Genomic DNA, 18,792 nt, shown 5'->3' on the forward strand with positions numbered 1-18,792 from the left:
CAGAAAAGTCCCTCATCCACTCTTACTAAACGTAAAGAAGGAAATTGACTCTATGCTGAAGCAGGAGGTTACTTCACATGGTGATCGGGGATGGTCCCACTGCCAAAACCCAACAGATCTATCATGATTTGCATAGAACTTACACAGCTAAACAAAGCAGTTGAATGCAAAGTTCATCCTATGTTGTCTGTGGACGAGAGCTTAGCAAAATTGGGAAAGAGTTCAATCTTCACAAAGCTAGATGTAAATAGTGTTTTTTGGCAACTACCCCTCGATGAAGTGTCTAAGCTGTTTGCAACCTTCATTACGCTATTTCGGAGGTTTTGTTACAACAGATTACCCTTCGGCATCACATCAGTGCCAGAAATCTTCCAGAGGACAACGTCGGGTATCCTAGAAGGACTGGATGGAGCCATATGACGCATGGATGATGTCCTGATCCATGGATCCACTGGGACAGAACATGACACTTGAGTGTGAGCAGTGCTGCAACGCTTACCAGGAAGCAGAATTTACTCTCAACAACAAATATGAGTTCTTGCAGCCGACTTTCAAGCTCCTCGGGCATATTGTGGATGCACCCGATGTCAGAGTTCATCGACAGAAGATGAGAACAATTGAGGAGTCTCCAGTTCCTCGCAATGTGACTGAGCCCCAGAGATTCATGGGTATGGTAAACCAAGTCAGAAAGTTCCTGTCCAGCCTGGCTGATGTCAGTGAGCCACTATGTTGGCTGTTACAAAAGGACAATACATGGTGCTGGGAGGAAGCATCTCACAGGCACAGGTCTTTGAGAAAATCAGAGATGTTGATATCACCTGATATTTTAGCTCACTATGGCCTAGATGTATCTATTATCATTGTTGCAGATGCATCTTTTACAGGATTGGGAGCTGTACTCTTTCAGATATAGACAGATGGAAAGCGTAGACCAGTTTACTATGTATCCCATTCATTGAGAGAAACTGAACAGAGATATGCAGTGATAGAAAAGGAAGCATTCGCTGCTACACGGGCTTGTGAAAAGTTTGCAGATTATGTCTTTGATCTCCACTTCATGATGGAGACAGACGCAAACTCTTAAACTCTAAGGATTTAGCAAAAAAATCCCTCCACGAGTCTGATTCAGACCGAGTATAGTTTTGTTAGGGGAAGGTTGTGTCTTCCTCAAAAAATTTGATTAAATTAGTAACAAGGAGGATGGATGAGGGGAGTGCAGTGGATGTTGTCTACGTGGATTTTTAGTAAGGCATTTGACAAGGTCCCACATGGCAGACTGGTCAGAAAAATCAAATCCCATGGGATAAAAGGGGAATGTGGTGAGTTGGATCCAAAATTGGCTCAGTGATAGGAAACAAAAGGTAATAGTTGATACATGGTTCTGTGAATGGAAAGCGGTTTCCAGTGGTGTTCCACAGGGCTCAGTGTTGAGGCCCTTGCTGTTTGTTGTATATACTTAGATGTGGGAGGCATAATTGGGAAACTTGCAGATGACACAAAATTTGGCCGTGTAGTTGATTATGAAGAGGATAGCTGTTGACTCCAGAATGATATCTGTGGTTTGGTTGAGTGGGTGGAAAAGTGGAAAATGAAATTGCCAGGGAAGTATGAGGTAATGCATTTGAGTAGGGCAAACAAAGCAAGGGAATACACTATGAACGGGAGGATATTGAGAGGGGTACAGGAAGTGAGAGACCTTGGGAGTGCATGTCCACAGGTCTCTGAAGGTGGCAGAACAGGTGGATAAGGTGGTAGAGAAAGCATATGGAATGCTTCCCATTATTGGACGAGGTATAAGATAGAAAAGCAGGGATGTAATGATGGAACTATAAAATGCTGGTTAGACAACAGCTGGAATTTTGTGTGCAGTTCTGGTTGCCACGTTACAGGAAGGACATAATTGCTCTGGAGAGAATACAAAGGAGATTTAGAAGAGTGTTGCCAGGGCTTGAAAATTGCAGCCATGATGAAAAATTGGATAGGCTAGAGTTCTTTTCCTTAGAACAGAGGAGGCTGAGGGATGACTTAATTGAGGCGTACAAGATTGTGGAGCCTAGATAGAATAGATCAGAAAAAGCTGTTTCCCTTGGCGGAGAGGACAATTACCAGGGGGCACAGTTTAAGGTGATTGGTAGAAGGATTAGAGGGGATATAACTTCTTCACTCAGAGGGTGGTGGGTGTCTGGAATTCACTGCCTGGTTTGGTGGTAAAGGTAGAAACCTTCCACTCGATTAAAAGGTACCTGGATCTGCACCTGAAGTGCTGTAACCTGCAAGGCTACGGACCGGGCGCTGGAAGGTGGGATTTTAATTGGTGGCTAGTGTTTTTTTTTATTTTTATTTTTCAGCCAGCACAGGCACAATGGGCTGAATGGCCTCTTTGTGTCAAACCTTTCTATGGTTCTAAGAGTATGTTCTGGGAAAACAGTGGACTTCAGCAGATGCTTTGTCCCACTTCCCAGTGGCAAGGCCTGAACAAGCTGATGTCCTTATTGAAGAGGTAGAAACCGATGGCAAGCACAAATCTACCAGCAACAACTCAGCAGCTGAATAAAATCAGAGATGCACAGAAATCGGATGAAGAATGTGCTCTTGGTCAGAGAGTACTGTGTCAAAGGATGGCCAGCATAAATGCCACGCAATACCGTTCTCAGGTAGCACTATGAACAGAGAGGACACCTCTGTGTAGTTGATGATTTACTGAGCTATGACAAGCAAGTGGTCATTTTGAGAGTTCTGAGACTCCACATACTGCAATGATTGCACCAAGGGCATTTAGGCATCAAAATCTCGAACCTGAGCTAGATATTCTGTATGGCAAAGTCTCTCCAAGTTGCTGGAAGGGATGATATCACACTGTATTACTTGTGCTATTCATCGACAGGAGATAAGAGAACCGTTGATGTCATCTTCCTTTCCATCAAGACTATGGGAACATCTTGGGATACACCTCTTCGAATGAAGAGGTAAGATGTTCTTGATTATAGTAGACTACTACTCAGGATAGATAGAAGTCAAGCCACTGCAGGGTCACACTCCTGAAGCAGTAATTACATTGCTGAAGGAGATATTTGCAGCACATGGAATCCCAGACCTTGTAATCTCGGACAATGCACCGCAATTTGCCAATGAATACTTTGGAGAGTTCACAGCATCATATGGATTTGTCCATACTACCAGCTCACCAAGATACCCTCAAGCCTAAGGTGAGGCTGAAAGAGGAGTGCGTACTTTGAAAGTATTGCTGAAGAAGAGCAATGACATCCAACTTGCACATTGGAGCTATCGTCCAACTCCACTCCAAAATGGATTAGCACCATGTGAACTCCTAATGAGAAGAAGACTGAAAACTCAACTCCCTACCCTCCCACACACACTCATGCTGAAAATACAAGCTGATGACTTGGACAAGGTGAGGGAGGAAGAGGATGCGTATTGTTCCAGCCAGGTGTGGAACTATGACAAATATCACAAGGCATGCAACTTATCAGACCTCCAACTAGGAGAGCCAGTTTGTATCCGTGATCAAACTCGCTATGGACAAGCAGTTAAACAGCCACTACATCCACAGTCCTACCTCATCCAAACTGAAAATGGCATGTTGAGACATCGACTGGTTTCCACAAAGAGGCAACCATCTACCCAGTCAAAGCAGTCATCTACCAAATCAAACAGGCCAGAGCTGCTGCATTAATCCGCCAATCCAGATGGCTACCAGACCAGTGAACCTGATTCGTTTATTAATTCTTCTGCTCAGCATTACCTGTAGGACTCCAATCCCCAATCTCCAAAGGAGCTGAGGACCTGCTCAGGTAGACTAGTGAAATTGCTACAGCGATTATCCCTACAAATAGAAATTGAAGTCAGAGGCTTGCGGGGAGACGTAGTATAATGGGGAGAATCAAAGAGTTGGCGGGAGATGTGGAAAAAGGGGTAATTCTAACTGTGTGAAATGCTAATGAGAGACAGTATACATCGTCACAGGAAGTGATGCAATGTCTCATGATCTTGCTATCTCTTGTCGACCTCATAGTAAGATGAAGCCACTAAGGAGTTTCTCAATAAAGCCTGAAGATTTCCTTATCTCAACAGACTCTGTAAATATATAGCACAACGAGACCAAGAATATTATTTAACTCGGAGGGAGCAAGCAGAAATTCAACAGCATCTGTCCTTGAGATGAAATGGATCAGGTAGAGTCCTTGATGGAGTAAGCTGAACATGAGTGGTGTTATGACAGAATAGGTTGGATGGACCCCATACCCTTTTCCCAGTCCAAGCTTTTAGTTTAGAAAATATGGATCTGAAATGTCAGGGTCCAAGAAGGGTAGAAATGCAGCATAATCCTGCCAGGAAGAGGGGAGGGGTGCAGGAAAAGTGTAATTTGGTGCTGAACACAGATCCTACTTCCCACTCTAGGGAAGAAGCACCACAAATTCCTGTCTAATTGGAGCTTTGTGCTTCTTGAACCTTCCCCACCAACTTTCTGGGTTGAGTCTGGGGATTATTCTCGGGATACCCCAGGAACTCCACCGAGCTCACTCCCATTTTGGGCCTTACAATGTTGCCTATAGAGTTCAGAAAGAAAGCTATCTCTTTTTTGCTTCCTTGGGAGCATTCCAAAACATTCCATGACTTTTTTCCTTCCTTCAAGCCTTTCCTGGGCCTCAGTTGTCACTCAGACTTCTGACAACTCCTTGAGTCAAATTGCACATCTGAGCTATGTAGCTAATCTCATCTGAGAGTCAAAAAGGGAGGTGGAAATCCCGCCTTGCCATGCTTCAGTCTCCATACGAGAGTCCGCGGAATTATTAAGCCTTTTAGCGTTGCATTATCTTGTACTATTACACGTCGTCAAGAACTATGCTGCATCCATTTATTATCCTAACTCAGTTCAGTCAGAAGAACTGCAATTAAAAATTAAACACAAGAAGATACAAAATAAGTTTAAATGGTTCCACTAAGTCTCGGAGGTGCAAACCTTTCTTTTCCTTTGCTGAAATTGACTTTTGTGAACACCACTTGTATACTGTGCCCCAATGATTACAGGGCTTTGATATGTCTGGTGCAAATTACCACCCTTAAAATGGCTGCTGGATGACATCCCAGTGTCTTACAATAGAAAAAAGACAAAAAAAACATCTAGGCCAACTTGACCTACTCATTTCAATTACTCATGAGTGCTGATTATTTAATTTTTAATATCCAGCCTCAAGTACATTCCTTTAACAGTGCACTGAATATTTTATTTACAAAGCAATCATCAAAGTTAGTTCAACAGAACATTTAGTGTTGATGTGCCGTCTTTTTCAGTAGCTGGCTGTTAAAACTTAGTGATCATTGGGCTAAGTTAGCAACAGAGTCTGTTGTGAGACAGGAGGTCTATGCTAGTGCTACCATGAGACAGGATGTCCGTATTATTGTGAGACATGGTCCAAAATGGTTCAGCCATTCCCTCTGACTCTCATGACATCAGACACTAAAGTTACTAGCCTGTATGAAATGGTAGGTTCCAAAGCTAGCTCCTAGTGCGACAGGCATCCACCATGGGTATTCAAAGTACTTGTAGTAGTACTGTTGTGAGTCAGTGTCTGTATTAACACTGCAATGAGTTAGTGTTGCATTAATATCATTGTGGTTTGGTGTTTGTACTGTGTGATTGACTTACAAAGCCAACAAATTGGATGATTCTACAATTGGCCTTCCCAGATGGTTATGGCATATACGGAGTGCCCTGTAAGCTCATAGTCTCTGGTTTATCATCCATTACAAGTACGTGACCAGAAAATTGATTTTTCGAGACGGGGCTCATGTGAGTGTTGTTCCCTGCTAGAAGCACATTCCCCGCAGGAAGTGCAACTTGATGCTGGAAACACTGCTCCCAACTGGAAGCACCATTCCAATCTGGAACTGCAACTTGCCGCTGGAAGTCCCACTCCCAACATGTATTCCCCGCCCCCCCCCCCGTAAAGCTATGCTTCCCGCTGAAATTGCTGCTCCCTGGAGGTAGCGCCGATTTTAGAATGATTATTCCAGTTCATTGAAGAAAAATAGAATTTCCACAATAAACTTCACTCACCATCAGATCAGACGGAGAAGCTTCTCAGCAGCAAGTGCTCAAAAGCCACAAAGCAGCTATGGTATTTATAGCTGCTCGCTAGGATCATCAAGCTTGTCACTAATGTGGAGACGCTGGTAAGAAAGGAAGGATTCTGTGGACGGGAGGGAGTGATGTGGTGGCTCTGCCCTGTCTGTAACCCCCCCAACAGCAGGAACAGTTACACGCTGCACAAATTCATCCTGGTCAATGCAGCCCCCACTGAACAGCTTCTGTACACAGCTGTCAAGTAATTTCATAAAAAAAAATGTAAGCACCTTAACAAAGAGACACACAATTATTCATTTATGACGGCTGTTATTGCATTCTGCACTACCCACCTGCTGTTAACAGAGACAATTACCAGCAATTAGCTCTCCACTTTCACAGTCCCGAGTACAAGGCATTGAGAAGGGAATAATTGGGGGCACAGTTGACAATCAAATGTAGTTAGTTGAAAGGCCTTTGGGTAAGTTGAGTACCCACAATGGTGGAGTTTGCAGGTGCCCATGGTGTTGTAGTTAGCCTGAGCGTTCCTGAGCTGGCAATCAGTTGCCGATTGCTATCCACTGTCTCCAGCCTGGGGGCAGCTGGGGTCAGACTGGTTTTAATGCCTCCGACAGCTGCATGATGTACCAGCTTTGCTGTCCAGCTGCACGCACGTGAGGAATGGCTACATGACCAATTTTTCGGAGGGCAAGTAGCAAGAAACATTACACCTCATTACTTGTGCCACAGTTTGAATATTGTGCTCCACTTTAGAAAGGATGCCAAGCCCAGGGAGAAGATGATACCAGAATGGGAGAATACAGTTATGAAGAAAGGCTGAAAACTCGGCCCTTTCCATTAGAACAAATAAGGTTAAGGGCAGTCTTGGAGGGATTAAACAAACCGGGTAAAATCAACTGATCCAGTAGTGGGTGAGTCAGTAGCCAGAGGACACAAATTTAAGAGCATCATCCCAAAAAAATCAAAGGGAAAGATTTCGGGTAATTTTTCTGTGCGGTTGGGTTATTAATACTGTAATGACCCCCAGCTGAGGTTAGCATTGGGGAAGCAAGCCTGATCCCAGGGAGGAACCCAGCTTGGTAGATACTAACTTTTATTTGTTTGTTTAGCTACGTGGAGAGCAGCTGCTGAACAGAGTCACAAGAATCAGCTGATGAACTTTTAACAAAAGAATAAAACATTTATTCAACAAGGAGGTGAACTGTATCATGGCACCCCTTCACCCACAACTATGCCTTACAGATATATACAGATTTGTAAGGATAACACAAATCACTAGAACTATCTTCTACTCTAATGTTCACAGTAAGTACATCGTCCACCTAAACCAATAGGCACCCTGTGGTCAGACACACCACGCTCTGCAACCAAGTGACATGCCACCTCAACCAGACGCTATGGATCTCTCCCCAACTCCCCCCACCCCCCAGATGCTTGTCACACCATAAACAAACAGTCTCACTGAATTCCGTCTTTCGCATGAGGGTTTCCAATCTGCATTCTCCAAGAACTCGCTTTGGAATCTTCTCCCAAACCAATGCTTTCTCACAGACGCCTTCCGCAAGGGTTCACCTCCAGGGTTTCGAACTCTCCTTCCGATGTTCCATTCCCCTGGGTCACCACGTGCAGTCAAGCTATCTTCCACTCACTCTCTTTTTCTGACTCAGCCGTCAACAGTACACCACTGCTTCACATGCCCATAGCGAAGAGTTACAGACCTTTAGCCGTCACTTTGGACCTTCTGGCCTCTCGCTTTAAATCTGCTTTCTTTCAACTTGAAGCTTAGAGCCTATCTCTGCCCCTCACTCTTCACTTCACTTAACAGGACCTTTTCCAGGTCCCTGTCCTTCCCTTTGACTAGAAGGTCTTCTTGGGACTTTTTCCTGTTCCATTCCCCTGGATTTTGGGGTATTTTCTTTAGCTTGGGATTAGCTATCTGTCCTCTTTGCTTCAGTCTTTCCTGGCAGCTGTCTTCAAAACCAACTGAACTCAAACAGCTTCCAAATCAAACTCAGCAGGTCTGACAGCATCTGTGGAGAGGAAGACAGAGTTAACGTTTCGAGTCCGTATGACTCTTCATCAGAACTGAGTTCAGTTCAGAAGAGTCATATGGACTCTCAACGTTAACTCTGTCTTCCTCTCCACAGATGCTGTCAGACCTGCTGAGTTTTTCCAGCAATTTTTGTTTTTGTTTCAAATTTCCAGCATCCGTAGTATTTTGCTTTTATCCAAATCAAACTGCTGTTTCTAGTTTCTTCTGTGTGTCTGTGGAAGGGACCTGTCTCTCTGGACCCCTGTTGCTAGGCAACAGCCCAGTTTCTCTAATCTTGATTGTTTAACTTAGCTGCAATGCTTTTAAAGCTCTCATTAGAAATGAAGGCACCTTTTAAAGTGAAACTAAAACTCAACTTGACCTCCTCTTAACATACAGATACAGAAATACAAATAAAACTTAAACATTAAGGCTAAAACTCATTTCTAACACCCACAAATACAAATATAACTTACTTAAACTATCTCTCTTTCCTAACAATACCCCATCGTCAAGAGTAGTGGAAGTAGATTCCATAATATTTAAAAGAGAAATGAGAAGTATATGAAAAATAAATAGCTGAAAGAGTATGAGGGAAAGGCAGGGGAATTGGACTAGTTAAGTAACATGTACAGGCATGTTGGGCTCAATGGCTTCTGTGTGTGGTAAATGATTGAGAATTTAATGAACTCAACCTGACAACATATCATGGAGTTTAATAAAAAATGTGGTGTGAAGAAGACCTTTCATTTTTATTCTGTAAATGAAGATGATCTGCATTTTGCAGCATATTGTAATTATTCGTATACCGAAATGTTCATCATGTCGCTAGGTCAAAATCCTGGAACTCCCTCCCTAACAGCACTGTGGGTGTACCTACACCACATGGACCCCAGTGGTTCGAGAAGGCAGCTCACCACCGCCTCCTCGAGGGCAACTAGGGATGGGCAATAAATTCTGGCCTAGGCAGCAAAGTCCAATCCCTTGAATGAATAAAAAAAATGAAATCCTTTTATTATTTTATACCTTTTTTTAATTGTCTATAACTATGTTATGAGTTATGACTATTTGTTTTATTCGTATCTTCATCACAATTCGGCACTATGAGGATTTTTCGATAAATGAATTTGACTATCTGTTGGTTTGTTTTTATTTATTGGTGATTGCAAGGTGTTCAGAACCATTCACAACTCCTCAGTTACTGAAGCAGCCTGTGCCTGCATGCAGCAAAACCTGGATAACATTCTGGTTTGGCCTGACAAATGGCAAGTAATTTTCATGCCACTCAAGTGCCAGGCAATGCTGATCCCCAATCCTGGTGTCTAACCATCTCAACGGCATTACCATCATTGTATTTTCCACCATCAACATCCAGGAGCTTACCATTGACCAGGAACTTAACTGGATCAGAAACATAAATACTGTGGCTACAAGAGCGGGTCAGAGGCCAGGACTTCTGTGGCGTGTAACTCGCCTCCTGACTTCCCCAAAGCCTGTCCACCTACATGTCAGGAGTGTGATGCAATACTCTCCATTTGCCTGGATGAGTGTGCCTCCAACAACATTCAGGAAGCTCAACATCATCCTGGACAAATCAGTCCACTTGATCAATACCCGATGCACCACCTCAAACATGAATTCCCTCGACCACCAGTGCACAGCGGCAACAGTCTGTACCTTGAAACAAGATGCACTGCAGCAACTAGCCAGGACTCCTTCAGCAGCACCTTCCACACTTGCAACCTCTACCACCTAGAAGGACAAGGGCAGCAGGCACATGGGAATATCACCACCGGCAAGTTCTCCTCCACGTCACAACACCATCTTGACATGGAACTGTATCACCGTTCTTTCACTGTCGCTGGGTCAAATCCTTTCCTAACAATGCTTTGGGTGCCTATACCACACGTATTGCAGCTGTTCAAGAAGGCGGCTCACCACTACCTTCTTGAGGGTAATTAGAGATGGGCAATAAATGCTGGCCTTGCCAGCAACGCTCACATCCTATGAGCAAAAAGAAATGCTGTGCCAGGTTGAGATAAGATTGGGGGATTGTGCTTGCTGTTTCCCCAGGCCCCTTTTGGGGAAGAAGAAAACTAAAGATCCAAAGAGAGTTTAGCTTTGATCCCCTTTTTTGTTTCCTGGAGACCAGAGGCCACAGAGCAGCTCTCGTGCCTGCCCTCTCAACATGTACATACTATGTGGTGCAAAGGGAGATCATGCTTTATATTAAATAGGGTTCAGTGCCTGGGGGTCATATTGTTTGAATCAAGCAGAGTTGTTCTCGACCATCAAATTTGACCTGTTCTGTAAAATCATTGTTCCTGTGGCAAACCGGAATAAATATAAAGCTTCACCTTTTATTCGGTTTGAGGAATGAGTCCTGGAAGCGTTTACCTGTAAAAGAAACTAAGAGACTAGAACTGGGACCTCCAGTAACCGAAGTATATATAAAATGGAGACACTACGGCAATATTTGATCATCATTATATAACAAGAGTAACCTTCGAGGCCACTTGTTCAGGTGTTGAGCTTCTTGCTTCATAGAAAGCACAGTAGCTATCGTCAGAATGTTAGTCATAAATAGGATACAGATGGAACAAAGGATACACCAGCGTTCCAAACCTCAAATATCACTGCTTCAGGGCTTGGGAGTCAAAACTTACCGAAGATTAATGGTTGACTTTCTGACCCTAATGGATATCTGTTTTTCCCCTCTGGGAAATCCCTGGTAAATGCAAGTCTTGAAATTAGGGTCATGCAGTGAACCACATTGGTAACCCTGAAGTGTTGTTTATGTTCATCATTGTCTCAAGGTAAGATCCCAGTTTAAAAAAAAAACTCCCGTGGGGCTGGAATAGCATCAACCATAAAATACAACTGGGGTTGCTGATTTAGGACATTAATTGGGTGTGATGCTGGTTCAACCACAGTTCAATTTGTTCCTGTGTTTTGTAGATCGTCACTGTTGGATACTGAATGTGAAGTGTAATAAGTACTGCAACTGTATCTAGAGCATCACAAGGACACTTCGGTGTATGAGGGATCGGAAATGTTTCTACATCTCACACAGCAGACGCCAGGGATCATATTTCCCCCTCCTTGCTAATTTTAAGGAGAAATAAACATGTAAGCCATGGCACGATGTCAATCGGAACAGCAAATGGCTGCTTCCTCCCTCATATCAAAAATGAGTTGATGCAGATCAATAAAGTGAAAGAAAGAAAAGCATATGTTTACTTATTGGGCCTTTGTTCAAAAGGTCAGTAATGAAATATTTCTGTAGAGTTATGTGTGGCTGGCGGTGGGGTGTGATAATTGAAAAAGGAGCATTTAAATCCAGCTGGGAATCGGTGTGAAAGGAAATAATAAGGCAGCATCATCCAGTTACTTGACAGTATTACTTATCCATGTTCAGGTGTTGTTCTCAACTATCCCAATTTGTCCCGTTCTGTTAAATATTTATTCCAATTTGCCACAAGAATTACGAAGCCCTTTCACTTTTTATTCATTTCATTCATATTCATTCATTTAACAAACGAGGCCTGGAAGAGTTTACCTGTAAGAAGCTAAAAGAATGTAACACGTTAGTGACTAGGATCTCAAGTAATTGAAGTATATATAAAATGGTGACGCTACAATGTTTGATCATCGTTTTATAGTAACCTTCAAGGCTTCTCATCAGCTGTTGAATTTCTTGCTGCCTGGAAAGCACAGTAGCTGTAATCCAAATTTTTGTCCTAAATAAGATACAGATGGAACAAAGGATTTACGAGCATCCAAACCTCAAATATTACTGCTTCAGAGCTTGGGGGTGATTTTAAACTTAGAAACCTAGATGAGAGAAAGAATGAGGGAAGAAAGAACTTCCATTTCTATAGCACTTCTCACGACCTCCTGTGAAACAGGAGCAGGAGTAGGCCATACGCCCATCGAGCCTGCTCCACTATTCAATGAAATCATGGCTGATCTTTGACCTCGATGTCACGTTCCCGCCAGATCCCCATATCCCCCGATTCCTAAGTAACCCCAAAGCATTCTACAGCCAATCGAGTACTTGTGACATGTAGTCACTGTTGCAGTGTAGGCGAACACGGCAGCCAATTTGCACACAGTTAAGCTCCCAATTAATGAGACTCTGACATAGATTTTACAGTCAGTGTTGAATCTTGCCACTGACCTTCCAAGAAAACTGCCCACAAAGATCTAGCGATCTCTATGGTGGGCATTTCCCCTTTCCCGGCGGCAGTTTAAAATCTGGTGTCAAGCCAAGGGGGCATCTCGGCGCACAGCAGCAGTGATGTCAGCACGCATGGAGGCAACCAATCACATTGAAGTATTCGCGCACCACAAACAAGAAAGTTAAAAGCACTTAAAATCCTTCACTGGTGAATTAACTTTCCAAACAGCAAAATAAATGCCTGACTGCTGTGAAGAACAATCATATGGACTCAAAACATCAGCTCTGTTTCTCTCTCCACAGATGCTGCCAGACCTGCTGAGTTTTTCCAGCATTTTTTGTTTCTATTTCAGATTTCCAGCATCCACAGTATTTTACTTTCATCCAAATGTATGACTGTATTAAGATAGAAACTAAGACAAAGATGAACACATTTTTGTTTTTAAATAAGGAACATATTTAGAAATGTGGATTTTAAAAATTATTGTGGAGAAATTTGATATTCCACATTTTTAAAATTAGCTTCCTCAGGGCCAGTGAGGATGTTTATTTACGAAGTTACAATGCTATTAAAAAACCCATTTAACAAGGTGTAACCTATTCCTGGGTTTTACAGCTGGATTAACAGTATTAGAATTTCCATCAATCCATGATTGCAAGAGAGAGAGAGAGAGCATACTGTGGGAATCTCAACAGTGCACCCTATGGAACCGTATACTCACTAATGGCAACGTCCAGATTTCTGCATTATTCTGTATGTCTGAAATCCTGAAGTTGCTGTTGGAGTAAGCGGAATAAGAATGGTGAATGCTGACCGATTCGATGGCATGATCACAGCAACTTCCAGGCCAGTTAATCTGCTGTGGTGGTGTTAGTTGAGGGATAAGTATTAGCCGGAACTCAGTGTAGGGTGGTGTTGAGGTTGTAAAGACAAGACAAGTAGGTAGATTTTACAAGTGTGCAGGTTACCAGAGGGAGAAGATTGAAGGGCGTTCGGAGTTTCACAGTTCCGAGGTCCTCAATGAAGACTCAATTGGAGTAGGTGATTTTGCAAAGAATCTGGATTTCAACATAATGGAGATATGTGTTAAGAGCAAAAGCACATATACTCCAGATCTCTTCAATTTAGAAGGAACAAGAGAGGAAAGTTCAGAGGGACACTAACCAAACAGAATTAAAAACAGGCTCATAGTAACAACTAATTCACGTCAACATACATAGATGTGTGTAAAGGGTAGATAAACTCATGAGGGAAAAAGGATATGCTGATATAAGCTTAGATAATGTAGGGTGGGAGGAGGCTCATGTGTAGCAAATACTGGCATGGACAAGTTGGACCAAAATGCCTATTTCTGCGATACATATTCTATATTATTCTATAGTGCTTACTCCCTCAACTTGTTTATTAATCTGGTTTACTGTTATTCCCCATCACTTCAAGATACAAAATTTACTAGGCCCACAGCTATTCCTTAATGATGGGCACCATGATGTGACAACTTGATGGTCTATTTCAATGTATTTTTCTCTTTGAGTACTCATGCAGTCATTTTATCTATTTACAGCCCCTCACACTGTTTTTCAGAATAGACGACTGGCTTCATTTTGTTATTTTCACCAAAGAAACATACAAACTTGTACATTGTAGCTGAACGTGTGGAAATGTCTAGTCCCAGTAGAGGCCATGAGAGCATTTGCTCTGGAGAATGAAGCCTTAATCCATTCATAAACACGCTGAAACTGATAACATTAGTGAATACGTACACACGCACACGCGCACACATGCTGATGAGTCTAGAACCAAGGGACACCATCTCAGAATAAGGGGCATACCATTTAAGACTGAGATAAGGAGGAATTTCTTCACTCAGAGAGTGGTGAATCTTTGGAATTCCCTACCCCAGAGGGCTGTGGAAGCTCAATCACTGAACATGTTCAAGACAGAAATCGATAAGTTTCTGGATACTAATGACTTCAGAGGGAGCAAGCTCGATGGGCTCTTATCAGCCTCAGATCAAACTCATTCTTTCAACTTGCACACTCCACAGCCAGTTAACCCAACATTTTCATTAATTTGCTTTTTTTAGGAATCATTAGCCGCTTGAGAAAGGTCAGAGATCATTGCTACGGGTTTGGTGTAATTGGCCAAATTTTGTTGGCCATCCCGCAATCTATGTTACAATCATTAATTTGCATCAATCAAAACCGTCCGTCTTGCACTAGTGGGCCCTAAATGTAAACAATATTGTTTACTCTTCTTTACCACTCGTGCAAAGCCATGTCTCTGAACACTTCACCGAAAGGTGACACCTAACAGCTTTATAGCAGAATACTACCCTGTGATCTTACCCAGAATCGTTTGGGATTGGGACAGAGACAAGGGAGATGCAGATAGTGAGGCCTATCTCTGCTTCTCTCTCTGCCATGATCAGGAATTCCCTCCTTCCACCTGCGTCACTGGTCATTTTTTCCCCCACTCACTGCTCACAGAGGACAACAGAAGAGCAGAGCCCAGGTCCCAGATGGAATTTCCTCCCAACTCTTTCACCACCACCTCCTACCACGACCCCCTCCACACCACTTCCAGGAGCCACAATAGTGGAGGTTCTGTGGGTAGGCCCCAGGAAGCAGCTGTCAAAGGCCTTGAGGATTGCCATGTGAAGGGAGAGGGCCTTATCGTGAACAGTCTGGCTCCAAACAGGCTTCAGTGGGACTGTGACTCTAATCTACGAATACAGTACCATTTATGTTCCCTTTTCCCTTCAAAAGCATGCGGTGCACAGTGGATGATCCCACCATCCCACCCCCAACAATGAGATGGGCTAGAGTTTGGGGGCAGATGCAACTTGACGTCCTAAGAGGCGCCTCCCAGTCACAAACACTTAGCAACAAAGGAGCAGGAGTAAACCATTCAGCCTCCTCGGGCTTACTCTGTCATTCAATCAGCTCATATAAATTTTACCTATGAGACTACTTGTTTTTGCTGTATATCCCTTGATATTCTTACCTAAGAAAGATGGATCTTTGTCAAGTCTTGAAAGCTCAAGAGGGAAAAGACGGCTCAATAAATGTCACATTTTGTCTGTCTCTCGTGAAAGAATGCAGTTCAAATGAATCTGTATGCCAGCCAAAAAATTGCTTCCTTTCTGCTCCTTAAATTTTTTCACTGCCCTGTGAGCTGAATAACAACGTAAGTACCATGACTCTAAGCCTCTCTCGCCCTCTCTCTTGCGCTCTCCCTTTCTCTCTTGCACTCTCTCTTTCTCTCTCTCTCTCTCGCACACGCTCTCTCTCTTGCGCTCGCTCTCTCTCACGCGCACGCCCTCTCTCGCGCGCACCCTCTCTCGCGCGCTCTCTCAGCTCCAAGATACCTTGCCTGCTGATCTTGCCAGTGGGAAATCACATTTTCATCACGCTATACTGCCTGCCTTCTCTTCCCTATTGGCATTAGTCATAAATTGATAACGTCAAATCCAACTCCAATCACTGAGTGAGTTTGGCCCAGTTGATGGCACACTTGACTCAGATCTGGTTCAAATCCCACTGCAGGACTGGAGCACATAACTTGGGCAGACACTGATGCTTCATTAGCAGAGGTACCAGCCTGTGGATAAGATGTTTAACTGGGATCCTCTTTGCAAGCTTCAGTTATAAGCAATGGTCCTCATACTGAACCTTTAAGAACACTGCTGTATACCTCCCTCCATTGCTGTTTTTGCTGTACATGAATGACTTTGAGTTGAGGACGCAGGGCACAATTTCGAAATTTGCCGATGACACAAAGCTTAATTTTAGTGAACACCGAGGAAAATAGTTAAAAACTTCAACGGGACACAGGCAGGTGGAGTGGGTGGAGAAAATGCAAAGCAGAAAGTGTGAGGTGATACATTTTGGTAGGAAGAGTGAGAAACAATACAAGCTAAATAGTATAATTTTTAAAGGGGTGTAGGATGAGAGAGACCTGGGAGTGTTTGTGTACAAATCTATGAAAGCGGCAGGACAGTTAATAAAATGAATGGGATTCTGAGCTTTATAAGTTGGAGGCATTGAGTACAAAAGCCAGGAAGTTATTTACCACAACTCTGTTGTCTAACCCTTAACCAATTTTGTATCCATGCTGCAACTGTGTCTTTTATTCCATTGGCTTTCAATATTGCTAACCGGTCTAAAATGTGGTACTTTATCAAAATGCATTACTGCCTAGACACACTGCTAGAATTACCACTTGGGTAAGGTACCAGGCAATATCAATGCCTGTGGAACTAAACCCTAGCGTGAACCAACAGCTTCCAAGATACCCTTCAACTTTTTCTTTACTTAAAACGTACTTATTGTAAGCAGCCAAGCCAGAAGATTGGATTCTGTTGCTAGCTTAACAAGATTTCATTGAACTATTTGTTACAGAAGTGGAGAACAGGTGTGAGATGCATGTCTCAGCACGATGACCCATGTTGAAAGGTCAGAGCAAGAACAGATGATAATTGTAGCACGCAGGTGGTGGGAATAGAGGCTGTATATGATATTGCACTCTAGGTCACCCCATTACTGATGTACGCATTGCTGTACATTAACTTTCATTGTTCCTAAATGGATAGACAAGCACTCCAGATGATTTCAGAGGCACCACTCTGTGATACTAAAATATTGAGCAGCCACAGGGCCTAGACCTTTTCCAGTGGTGTGTAGTGTAGGAAGGTTGAAGCTGTGATGTCCATTGAGCTCATTGATCAAGGCTGTGGAACTACAAAAGACCACAGCAGAGCTGGGTTAGAAAGGGAGAGAAAGTTGGGAAGGATTCCAATCCCCGTTAGTGGCTTCTGGCTGAAAAAGGCTTATTTGCATTTGAACATTGGGGAAGAATGGGATCAGGCTCAACAGTTCATGATCAAAAGCCTGCCAACATTCATTGACCTGCAATCACACATTGAGAATGACATCAGTGGGCAAGGCGATGATGGAAGCTAGCGATAATGAAACTAGACACAGCATGAGTCCACTTCATCAGGAGAGAGAAGTGATAACTACCCATGAGACCTTTTTCCTTCAATTCATGTCTTGTTTCTCTTTTGCAGGCAGAGCAGCCCAGAGATAACTGGATCATTACAAAGGTAGGGCCTTGGTTTCTCTTCAGTGAAAATAAGTCAACTGATTTCTGTGTTTCTCAAGCTGATGGACCAATCGTTTTTAGTTTGAACTGGGAGTGAGAAACAAGGTTACATTTGAGGCATTACTCTGAATCTGCATTATATTGAAAGAATGGAATTTTGGTTGATGTGTAAGTTGGGAGGGAGCGCATGCATTTGTAAAACCAGCAAAGCAGTTCATTTTTCCAGCTCAGAGGTCTCGTACACCCCTGCTGATTTCCTCAGTGATGCTTCTGAAGGTCACAAGATAAATACAGATGAGAAAAGTTATTCACTGCAACTTAGCTCATTCATGTAGAAAACGTGGTCACAGCCAGTCACATCCAACTGTCGCTCAAATGATTTCCAATTTTTTTTTTTCATCTGTCACCCTGGCTGTATGTATTAATTACTCATTGTTTGTAGAAGAATTTGCTGAGATTAGTCCTAAGTTTGTTTTGTTTTTTCAATTTGAATCCATACATCTTGTCCTTATTCCTTGGCTTATTTTGAAGTAACACTCTTGTCGGAGCAGCAGTTTGAATTGATATGGTGCCATTAACATGGGAAAGCATCCCAGGGTACTTCACTGAGCAACAATTAACAGTGAGGCAAAGAAGGAGATGCTTGGGGGCATAACTAAAAGTTTATTAGAAAGGTGGATTTTAAGGAGTATCTTAAAGCAGGAGAGAGGGGTAGAGGGGCAGAAAGGATCAAGAAGAATATTCCAGAATTGGGGGCCTATACAGCTGAAGGCATGGTAATGGAAGATAACGGAGGAGAGTTCTTGGAGGGTAGTGGGGCTGGAGGAGGTTACAGAGCTATGGATGTGTGAGACCATGGAGGGATTTGTACATGATAAGTTTAAGCCAGAAACTTCAGGGACTGAGAACCATCGTAGGTCCGCAAGGACAGGAGTGATGCATAAGCAGAACTTGGTGCAGGATAGGATATGGGCAACACTCGTGTTACTTACTCACTTTCAAGGTTTATTATTCACAGGGCGTTCCCTCATCTGATTAAATGCGGGTTTTTTCAGGTACAAATTGTGGAGTTATTACATCTTATCAAATCATATCGAAACCCAATCTGTGTCTTGTGTTATGGACATGGGAAAGAGGCAAAACTGAACTCCTTTATTTTCCTCACCATCTATCCATAAGTAGAGGTGTTTTAATTTTTGAAATAGGCTGTGGCATGTTTCCTCAACCCTCTTTTTGTGTGGTCAAGTTTTAAATTGACTTGCAGCAACTCTCTTTCGGGTTAAATCAGAAGCGTAGTTTATTCACACGCTCAAACCCGAGAATGGTCACAACCTAATACACACACACACACGAGCACACAATAAGAA

General features: G+C 43.0%; 1 protein-coding gene across 8 annotated transcripts in view; it reads left to right on the forward strand.

Annotated features, from left to right (window-relative positions):
* The window catches only part of celf2 (cugbp, Elav-like family member 2), a 726,013-nt gene that overhangs the window by 277,602 nt on the left and 429,619 nt on the right, over positions 1-18,792 (forward strand). For all 8 annotated transcript variants that reach the window (XM_078553002.1, XM_078553000.1, XM_078552995.1 and 5 more), the window contains exon 2: positions 17,391-17,426. Coding sequence is in view for 5 of the 8 variants with exons in the window: in XM_078553006.1 (XP_078409132.1) it covers positions 17,391-17,426 (36 nt within the window). In the remaining 3 variants the exon portion in view is untranslated. The remainder of the gene's footprint in view (positions 1-17,390; positions 17,427-18,792) is intronic.

Source organism: Cetorhinus maximus, chromosome 12 (genome assembly GCF_964194155.1).
Source record: "Cetorhinus maximus chromosome 12, sCetMax3.hap1.1, whole genome shotgun sequence".
NCBI lineage: Eukaryota > Metazoa > Chordata > Chondrichthyes > Lamniformes > Cetorhinidae > Cetorhinus > Cetorhinus maximus.